Below are 10,883 nucleotides of genomic sequence, written 5' to 3'. Positions count from 1 at the left end.
TGAACCCAGGTCTCCCACATTGCAGGCAGCTTCTTTACCAGCTGAGTCACCAGGGAAGCCCGAGAACACTGGAATGGGTAGCCTATCCCTTCTCCAGCGGATCTTCCCAACCCAGGAGTTGAACCGGGGTCTCCTGCATCGCAGGCAGATTCTTTACCCACTGAGCTACCCGGGAAGCAACAGCTGAACAACTCGCTTAACGGGGCAAGTCGTGCTGTTCTGTGCATTTAGAAAGATGAACCTTCGCTAGGCAACACGTGCACGTGGTTCCCAGCTGAAAACTGGCCCCTCCCTTCCCTTCTCCCTCCTGCCCCCGCGCCTGCCCCACCCCGCATTCACAGGGATGAGACCCATGGTGAGATGGACAGCTTCGACCAGCAAGTAAGGGTGCAAGTGTGAGCTTAGGTGTGGTTCTATTAGACCTTGTTTTTAGTTTCAGGTTCACGGGGGAGTTGAGCAGAAGGTACAGACAGGTCTCATGTGCCCCCTGCCCCTCCGTAACACACAGTCCCCCTACCACCATCGTGCCCCCCCAGGGTTACGTTTGTTGCAGAGGATGAGCCCTGGTGACACACCATCGTTCCCAAAGTGCAGTCTGCACTAGGGTCACTCTTGGTGTCACGTGGGCTCAGAGACGCACGACCACAGGTGTGCACCGTTGCAGCGTCATGCACAGTGGTGCCCCTGAACGTCCTCCACTCCCCTGCCCATCCTCCCTCCACCCTGGCAACCACCGTGTCCATAGTTTTGTCTTTTCCAGAGAATCGTATAGGAGTTATTTATTATGTGGCCTTTTCAGATTTGATTCTTTCAGCTAGCGATATGCGCTTAAGGTTCTTCCATGTCTTTTCATAGCTCATTTCTTTTTAACACGGAGTCCTATTCCATCTATTCACCTACTGAGGAATGTCTTAGTTGCTTCCAAGTTTTGGCAATTATGAATGAAGTTGCTTTAACATTCGTGTGCAGGTTTTCCTGTGGATATAAGTTTCTGTTTCATGTGAGTAAATAGCATGATCTTTGGATGGTTTTGTGAGAAATCACAAATTGTCTTCCAGCGTGGCCGCACCACCTGCATTCCCACCAGCAGTGATGAGGGTCCTGCTGCCCCACGTCCTCGCCAACACGTGCTGGTGTCCGTGTCCTGGGTTTCGACCAAGACCACCCTTGGGCTTCCGTGGCCGTCCAGTGGTCAAGACGCTGCACTTCCACCTCAGGGGACACAGGTTCAATCCCTGCTTAGGCAGTGAAGTTCTCACACGCTGTGTGCCCAACAATAAACAAGTACAAATTAAAAGTAAAAAGAGTACTCTTGTAGCTGGTTGGAGAATGGAAGAAGCCCATTAATAGGCCTTGGCCGTGGTGTGGGCTCTGCTGGCTCAGTGTCCAGGTGCCGGTGGTGAGGTTGGAGCAGGGCAGACACATGCCCAGAGCATTTTGAGAACAGAAGGGCACTTCTGTAAGTGTGAGCTCACGTGAGTGTGAATGTGGAGTAATTCCTGGTTATCTTAGTACTGCACCTGAGCAGATAGAGATGGCCACTACCCAGGAAGAACCAAGAGAGAAGCGGTTTACTGGGCAGGGGCGAGAGATGTCAAGCGCTCAGTCTTGGACTCGGGAAAACAGGCCATGTGCACAGATGTTGACACAGACCAGCTGGGTCTGTGAGGAGACGTCTCGTGCTGGAGGTGCTCACTTGGACGTCGTCGCCCTGAGGGTCAGCCGTCCACCCTGGCAAGAGCTTTTGAGAATCCCTCATGCCCAGACCCTCAACTAAGCCACAGAGTCAGGGGCTGGGGGTGCGCGGCCCAGTCCCAACATGTTTTTGAAGCTCCCCCACTGAGTCCATAAGCAGCCCACACTGATAACCACAGAACTGAACACTGAGAAACTGCCACATAGGGGTCAGAGAGAAGAGGCGCCAAGCAGAGGCTGCAGAATAGCCAGAGATGGAAAAGAACGTGGTGCCCGGAGCCAACAGAGGGAGCGTGTGATAAAGCGCTCACAGTGACGGAGGCCGGCACTCTGCCTTTGACAGTCACCCGGCACTGCAGGGCCTCATCCAGAGATCAAACACTCCATTCTTCTCAAGTGTGCTCAGACAGCTCGATTGGAGATATGCAGGGAGCCTGCGGTTAGAGTTCTTTTGTGAGTAAAGTATCAGGATAAAGAGAGTGAGCTGATCTTAAGCAGTTTTCGTGGCTGAGTGTTTTCATGCACTTTGATCCCCCAAGGGACAGCTTCTCTAAGAAGCCGCAGTGCTGGGTTGCACGGAGGCAGGACTCCTCCCCGGGCAGAGCCTGCTCAGAGGACTCCAGTGGTGGCCCTCCTGTTGTGTCCCTGTGGCCGGCCCAGACTGTGTGTGCTCAGTCATCTGCAAACAGAGAGGGATACAGTTCTGGGGCTCACACCAGTGCATCACCGTGGTGTTGTCAGTTCTCCCCCAAGGGGACTTGCAGATTCAAAATGGTCCTGATTCCCTAGCAGGACTTTTTGGTACAAACTGGCGAACCAAAACCCAAATTTATATGGAGATGCCAAAAGCTAGAAGAGCCAAGATAATCTTAAAAGCACTCCTGAAGGACTTAGTCTGTTGGCTATCACAATTAATCATAAAGCATATGGAAAGTGAAAGTGGCTCAGCTGTGTCCAGCTCCTTGCAACCCCATAGACTAGAGTCTATGGAATTCTCCAGGCCAGAATACTGGAGTGGGTAGCCTTTCCCTTCTCCAGGGGATCTTCCCAACCCAGGGATCGAACCCAGGTCTCCCGCATTGCAGGCGGATTCTTTACCAGCTGAGCCACCAGGGAAGCCCTTGTGAAAAGCCTTTATGAAAAGACACTATTAAACAAGTAAAAGAGCAAGCCACCGAGGGGTGGAAGATATCAATATTTCCACTAAATATAGCCAGCTGAAGGAAATGCTGTCCAGAAAAATGAATTCCTACAAATCAAGAAGAAAAAGACATACAAGCCAAGGTTTTAAATGACAAAAAAAAAATGTACAGAGTTTAATGAAAGGAGATACACAGTCAATAAATATTTGAAGAATGACTTTATTAGTCAGAGAAATACACACTAAAACTACAGTGAAACATCACATTTACCAGAAGGGTCAAAATGAAGACCTAGGAGAACGTGCGTTGGCAAAAATGCGGAGAATGAGAACTTCTATGTGCTGCTGATGGGGACACGCCGTGCGTTTACCTTGGGGGGTGGGCTGGTATCATCTCCGCTGCGTGTGGCCGCGTCTCACCCACCCTGAGTGCGTGTCCAGCAGAACTGTGGGCGTGTGTTAGCGCAAATCTGCGCACCAGAGCGTTCACTGCAACACTCTTCGTCATAGCCCTGAGTGGAAATGAGCCCTGTATCCAGCAGGGGCCGAATGGATAAACAATTACCCTGCGTTCACATAATCCCACTCGGCTACGGGAGTAAACGCAACAGTGCTTCACACAACAGCTGCTGCTGCTGCTGCTCAGTCGTGGCCGACTCTCTGCGACCCATGGACTGCAGCCCGCCAGGCTCCTCTGTCCGTGGGATTCTCCAGGCCAGAATACTGGAGTGGGTTGCCATGCCCTTCTCCACGGGATCTTCCTGACCCAAGGACAAACCGAGGCCTCCTGCACTGCAGGCAGATTCTTTACCACTGAGCTACCAGGGAAGCCCCTCATACAAGGACCAACCTTAACACCGGATATTGAACAAAGGGAGCCACACACAAAGAACACTTATCCTATTCCATTGATACGAAGTTCAAAAAGTGGTAAAGACTGGTCTTGCTGGAGGAGGCCAGGGTGGTGGTTACATCTGGGGGAGGGACAGAGACCTCTGTGGGAACCCGGAATGTTCCCTCTGGCAGTACCCAGGTGTGTTCACTTTGTGATAATTTAACAAACCTTGTTCATGGGATCTTGTACTTTCCTTTGTGTGTGTTGTTCTTCGAGGTTTAAACATTAAATTGAAAGCTCATAGTCGCATCCCAGCATTGCCTCCCCAGCTCGGTGCCCCGGTAGCTGTGCCTCAGGTGCTGGGTGTTCCGAGACTATGGAGTCACACAGCTGTAGGCAGTTTCCTCGTTTACTCCTCTGCGTGGTATCTTCATGCCCTGGGTTTGGAATTCAGGGATTCAGATCTCAAGAGGAATCTTCCTTCCAAGCTCGTGTGAAGTGCCTTTCTCTCCCATGTGTACAGTAATGACTCTGTTAGGGGATTAAGACTATAAAACTTGATCAACTGGGTTTATTACAAGTCTTCATTTTGGAAAGTGTGGTCAAGATAGACCATGTATTATCAGGACTTTCTCCATCTGAAAATGAGTGTTTAAACTTAAAATTAAGTGAAGGAATTCTGTTGGTGATATTTATTCTTATTTTTTAGTTAAATGCTCTGCAAGACCTTCATCCATTACCCAGAATAATTTTGGAATACAGGCAGGTAAGTTAGATTTCTTTTTTTCCGTAAGTATGTTGGTTTCTGAAGGGGGCCCGCGTGACACCCAAAATCATCACGGAGGTAGCCCTGACCGCATCCTGAAGGGACGGTTTGTTCAGGCTGACCCCATGCAAGCCCGGCTTCCTCTGCGCGGAGGCGGCGCTCCTCACGCCGCGGTGTGGCGCCGTGCGAGTTCGAGGCCTCCCACGGAGCCACCCCTCCCCGGGCTCGCTGTCTCCCAGCCACGCATGCTGGCTGCTGTGTACACCCCCGTTTCTAGCTACCCTCCCAGCCCTCCTGGTTTCTCGTCACACACCTGGCGTCTGTGCGCTCACGACGGTTGCTGCCACTCACAGTGTGGTTGTTTGCTGCTGTCCTCGTGAGAGCTGGGCAGCCGGAGGGGTGGGTGACGGTCGCCCCTGAACTAACAGAGCTGCCACGGAGACCTGGGTGATGGTCCTTCGTCACTGTCCCCTTCTCTCTGCAGCTTTCCTGTAAGAAGCATCATTGGAAGGAGCAGGGTGACATCTTTCTCTGTTGGTCTTTGTTGTTTAATCCTGGGCACCACACAAGGCCATTTCAGGGCCTCCTGGGGTTACCTGAGGGGACAGGCAATGACCCACACCCAGCACGCTGAGAAACATGGCTTTGATGCTTGTTCCTCATTTAAACACTTAAACAGAGAAAGTGACTATTTTTGTTTTACAACCTAGGTTCACAAGATCAAGTCCACCTTTGTAGATGGATTACTAGCTTGCATGAAAAAGGTAACTAAAGCTTCAAAAAAAAAATATATATATATAGTGATTGGGAATATGAGTTACTTAGACATGAGTTCAGATACAAGTAGAATTTCTTTAAATAGTTTAATACTCTTGAACCTATGAGCCACAATTTTGTTATCATTCCGGTCTACAGTGTAAGTTGACATTTCGCCTTAAAATCTCGTATTCACATGGACGCTCTGCTGCCACCACATGCTCTCACGCCTGCTGCCACCTGTCCTTTCCACAGTCCCTCGAGGGGGGTGTGGTTTCAGTTCACGCATGAGAAGTCTGCGGTCTGAGGTGCTGTGGCTTGTGTGACGCCACGTGGCAGGGGACAGCCCCGCCTGTCAGGGGAGGGCAGCCCCTTCTCAAGTCCACACTGAGCCCCCCACAGCACGTCAGCCCACGTGCCCTCCTGCAGCCTCTGCACCAGTCGGGGAGAATCTCAGTCACCCTGACCACGTGTGGGAGTCCTGTAACCCCGAGGACACCCGGGTTGGGAGTTCAGGGCCATTGGCTCCTGTCTCTCCCGGGCAGCGCTCTGAGAGCTGTGTGCTGTAGGCAGAGACTGGGGGGCTAGCATGTGGGTGCCTCCACGTGGCATCGTCAGAACCTAAACTGATTCTTTCCAACTAATCAAGGGCTCCGTATCCTCCACGTGGAACCAGACGGGCACCGTGAGCGGAAGGCTGTCAGCGAAGCACCCCGTGAGTCAGCGCTGGTGGAGCGCCCGTCTCTGTGTGAGGGTGAAGTTTTGCCTGGATGTGTGGCTGCCTGTGCACTTTTTGTTTCTGAAAGGAGAAAGAAAAAGTGAAGTCGCTCAGTCATGTCCGACTCTTTGCGACCCCGTGGACTGTAGCCTACCAGGCTTCTCCGTCCATGGGATTTTCCAGACAAGAGTACTGGAGTGGGTTGCCATTCCTTCTCCAGGGGATCTTCCCGACCCAGGGATTGAACCCAGGTCTCCCGCACTGTGGGCTGATGCTTTACCGTCTGAGCCACCAGGGGAGATTCTGAAAGGAGGCCTCACCTGTTAGACCGTGCGGTTTCCTGCGTGCTAATCCCGCTGTCACTTATTCAGCATGTGCTCAGTTTGGGGGGACTCGGTGGGGGATCGGACTCGTAACCCTTGGCCCTGTGGTCCCGAGCCGGTCTGCCTCACTGTCCACCTGCTTGCCCGCCTTGGTTCATCCGGGCTCTGGTTGTACCGGTTGGGGGTGGGAGAGCACCCGCGCACCTTCCTGGAAGCGTAGTCTCCTAATTGGCAGCTTTAACGGAACAAAAGCCTTGCTTGCACAAGGAAGCTTTCAAAGCACTGTCTTCTGTGGGTTTCACTCCCAGCACCTCTTGGGGCCGAGGCCTCTGTTTCTTCAGGGGGAGAGGGGGATACAGCTGAGAATAAGGAAGTCTGTGTTTGGCTCTGGCTTTCAGCATGGAACTTGTGAAAGTGCTCAGCGGAAACAAGAAAGTGTCAGGAACGACCATCAGAAAGTGTTTGGGTTTTTTTTTTTTTTTTTCCTTTCAGAAGCTTCCCTTTAAATATCAAGACTCAGGACTGTATTTGTCAGAGTTTATAATGTAAGGTATGCAAGTACGCTATACGGACAGGTCCATTTCACAGGGAGGCGTGGGAACTCCTCGCGGCCTTGGAGGAAGTGCTGAGAGGGAGGCAAGCACCTCCTCCGAAAGGGCCTGGCTGGGCCCTTTGGGGGAGAAACCCAGAGCGGGTAGGCTGACACAAGCTGCAAGCCTTGGGACTGAGGCTTGCTTCCGGCCCAGAAGCCTGGGAGAAGGGTGTTTCCAGGAGCTCCAGGCCGAGACCGGGCGTGAGCCTTGGGCAGGAACCCGAAGTGGCTCTCCTACCAAGACTCCGTAGGCCCTAAGGGCCTGAGTGAGGACTGGGAAGTCCATGGTCCCTGGGCCCCGGGTCTCCTGGTGTGGAAATGCAGGGCTACCATATTTGTCTGGTCTGAACAGGTCACGGCGGGGGCTGTGAAGTGGACAGCCCAAGGCCAAGTCCAGGACCTGAGTTTCAGCAGATCAGCCTTGTCAGGCAGAGCCAACGCCAGAACCAGGTCGGCAGAGGAGGGGCCATTGGATGTTGGCCCTGGTGTGATAACTGGCTTCACCAGCCAAAGCAGTGAGGGCAGGTAGCGCCAGGCTGCTGACGCAGGTCCCGCGCCTTCCTGATACAGTGGGTTTGTAGGCTTCTCCGTGCAGATGCCGCCCGGAGCGGGAGGGGCATGACAGAAAAGTCAAGGAGGAGGCTGGGCTTGGAGGACTGCTGGCCCTTTGCTGAGTGGGTGCTTCTCCCCACATCTAAACTGGTGATGGAAGCACCTCTAGTCCGTGTGCTCATTCAGATACCTTCAGCTGCGAGTGGCAGCAAGTCAGACTAAACTGGCCTCAGCAGTCTCAGCGTACCTGGCTTAAGGAGTTCAAGGGAGGGCTGGCTTAAGGCAAGGCTCGGTCTAGCAGTCAAAGTCAGATGGGCAGTCCAGCTTCTGTCCCCCATCTCCCAGCCTCTCTTTCTCAGCATCTTAGCAGGTCTTGGGGACACCAGCTTAGTTTCTCTCCAGTGGAAACGAGCAGTGTCTCTCCATGCCCCTTCCATGAAAGGAGGAGGAAACACCTTCTGCAGATGCCCTCAGCAAGCATCTCTTTGCATCTCTGTCTGGAATAGCCACTGGTCTATTGAGCTAGTCGCCATAGCCAGAGGACAGGTTCTGCTGGCTGAGGGAAAGTGGGGAGGAGGACCCTCGTGAAAATCGGAGTGCCGTTTGCTAAGGAAAAGGAAAAAGAGCTGTGAGGCCTAAAGCAAGTGGCAAGATTATGGTATTTTTCATGTTCTTAGCAGAAATAAGGGTCACAAATTTTAAATCTACTACACAAGTTTAATTTAACCAGTGTCTCTTTGATTGTACTAGAAAGGGATACTTATTACTTATCTTTTCGCTTCTAGCAGCGGATGTTCTAGCCTGCCTTCCAGTGTGCCAGTTGTTCTTACATTGTCGTTTGGTGAAGAGTCTCAGAAACTTGCCTTCAGGCTCAGACCGTGCCCCAAGAAGAGTCCTGCTCTCCCTGTTCAGTGTTTAAGCCCAGTGTGCCTCTGTGCCTACCGGATGTTACAGTGGCCGTTTGGAATAATCTAGCCTTGCTCTTTCCATTGTTGGTGTGTGAATTTTTCAGCTTTGCTTATGAATATCTCTCCCACGTGATAACATTTAAGTGAAAGTTGCTCAGTCGTGACCAACTCTTTGCGACCTCATGGACTATACAGTCCTTGGAATTCTCCAGGCCAGAATACTGGAGTGGGTAGCCCTGGCCTTCTCCAGGGGATCTTCCCAACCCAGGGATTGAATCCAGATCTCCCACATTGCAGGCAGATTCTTTACCAGCTGAGCCACCAGGGAAGCCCAAGAATACTGGAGTGGGTAGCCCTTCCCTTCTCCAGCGAATCTTCCCAATTCAGGAATTGAACCGGGGTCTCCTCCATTGCAGGTGGATTCTTCACCAAACTGAGCTATCAGGGAAGCCCTGATATCATTTAAATATCTATCAAAATATTTACTAGCAAGATTTTCATGAATTAGATAATTATGGCTAAATCTGCACCACTATTTGAACCTAAATGAGATTTTTAAACCTCTGTATTTTGTTATTTTAGTGACTTATTACTTTCCTACTCTTATTTGGAATAAAAAGGTCTTCATGGTCCTTGGAGGAGTCACAGCCCTTCTACGCACCTGCCTTCATGGGGCCCTGGAGGGTGGAGGTGATTAGGGGCAGGTACCACCAAGCTGTGCACACTGCTGATTTTTGTTCTATTCAAGCTCATCTTTCAAAGCACTGGTTGTGACCTGCAACTGAACAGACCTTCAGAGGCAAAGAGCCGGCTGGGAGAGGAGCCTGTTCTTGGAGTCAAGCTGCCTGACGCCCTGTGGACGCACTGGGCCCGGCCTCCCTCCTCCTCTGCTTGGCAGAGGCTCAGGCTCTCCCTGGTGGCCTAGCGCTTGGCCCGCTCCAGGCTGCCCTCACTGTCCCCTGCTGGTGGGCAGGTCTGTCCTTCCTCCCCAGGCGGCTCCCTCTCCAGTTCCCCTGGGGGCGGGGCGTGGGGCGGGGCTGGTTCCTTCCCCAGCCCCCGCCTCCTTGCTGCTCTCACCAGCCCCACGCCCCTTCCCCACCGGTAACTGCCCTCTCTCATGCTCGGACTCACATCTCTCTTTACTTAGTTGTCCTTCAGATCTCTCAAAAGAAAACAAAAAACCCCACTGAGTCGCAGTCCCTGTCTCAGCCCCCTGGTCCTGCAGGCAGGACTGCATGTCGAGCGGAGCACCAGCTCCCGTGGGGTCCGCCTCCTGGTCTCCTCTCCTCTCCCCGCCTCCTCACCCTCCTCCATCCCCCAGCCTCCTGCCCCAGCCAGGGAGCCTCTCGGGTGCCAGCCCGATGCTCTTCAGGCCCACCTGCGGCCAAGGCTCTCATGCTGAAGTCTGGACCCCCGCTCCTCCGCCCGCCTCCCTTCTTGCCTCTCCTCGCTCACTCTTTGGTTCCCAGAATCGCGGAGCTCGTGCCTAGCGGACCAAAATCGCTGCCCTCGTGGAGCCGAAACCTCTGCCCTCGTGGAGCCTGGGGGTGGAGGGCCCGAGACCGACAGCAAACAGGCTCAACTAGTCGGGTGTGGGAGGTGATGAGCACTGGAGAACACAACTCAGGGGCGGGGCGGGCCGAGAGCACGGGAAAAGGCCGCATTCCGGGGCAGCGCTGATGGGGAGGCGACAACCGAAGGAAGCCGGCCCTGGAGGCGCGTCCTGCGGAGCCCGGTTCTTCCTTTACCCCAGCAGCCCTCGGCGGGCGTCCCACACAGCGCTCGGAAGACTGGAGAGCCGCTCCACTGGAGAGCAGGGCAGAGGAAGCCGGCCCGCCCTGGATTATCCGAGGACGCTGCGGTCCCCGCGTCTGGGCGCCCATCGCCTCCGCGGCTGCCTGGACTGTGGAGCCTTCGCGCATCCAGCCGCAGTCCTGAGCGGCGCGGCTGCCTTCTCCACAGGTCAAACCGGACCCTGTTTCTGGCATTTTTGCTAAAACAGCTGCTGACTTTCTGACAGACGCCAAAGGAGAGGCTTCGGATGCCACCTTTGCACCTCGCCTGTCGCTGAACCTGGACTGAGGGCTGTTAGCATTGAGTTTTTCTAGATCAGTTCTCTTATTTTTCTTACATGTGCCGGAGTCCACTGTGTAGACAAATGGGGGCGAGTGCCCAGTCATCACCCCTCCAGAGCAGCAGGCGGAGGCTGAGGAAGGGACTTGCTGCAGAGCCTCGGCACTTCCCGCAGGGGATCTCGGGCGACCTGGAGACTCTGGCGGGGTTTGCCACACAAAGGACTGGAGGTGGTTTTCATTCATTTCACTGTCCACATTAACAGCAGAAAATGTTATGCCCTACAGGAGATTGAAGTCCCACTTGCTTTCAGTTTCCATCGTTTGGGCACCTTTCCAGACATTCCTCCTCACGTGCGGTCACGTCTGTGTGCGCAATACGCTGCACCCACCCTACAGTGCCCCCGAGGCTCACAGACCAGGTCCTGCCCACAGCCCGGTGGACCCGGCAGAGTGACATGGTCACCGATGGCGGGAGCCAGGTTTCTCGTGTTGGAGTAGGGAGGACGCTGGAGTGCTCCACAT

General features: G+C 53.6%; 1 protein-coding gene across 1 annotated transcript in view; it reads left to right on the top strand.

Moving 5' to 3' along the window:
- Window positions 1-10,883, top strand: part of POLN (polymerase (DNA directed) nu) — a 147,468-nt gene that overhangs the window by 62,863 nt on the left and 73,722 nt on the right. The window contains exons 12-14 of the mRNA XM_010850601.1: window positions 4,381-4,437; window positions 5,148-5,201; window positions 5,843-5,908. Of these exons, the coding sequence (XP_010848903.1) occupies window positions 4,381-4,437; window positions 5,148-5,201; window positions 5,843-5,908 (177 nt within the window). The remainder of the gene's footprint in view (window positions 1-4,380; window positions 4,438-5,147; window positions 5,202-5,842; window positions 5,909-10,883) is intronic.

Source organism: Bison bison, unplaced genomic scaffold (genome assembly GCF_000754665.1).
Source record: "Bison bison bison isolate TAMUID 2011002044 unplaced genomic scaffold, Bison_UMD1.0 scf7180017851375, whole genome shotgun sequence".
Classification (NCBI taxonomy): Eukaryota; Metazoa; Chordata; class Mammalia; order Artiodactyla; family Bovidae; genus Bison; species Bison bison.
Note: the sequence above shows the minus strand (reverse complement) of the source record. Positions and strands in the feature narration are given on the sequence as shown.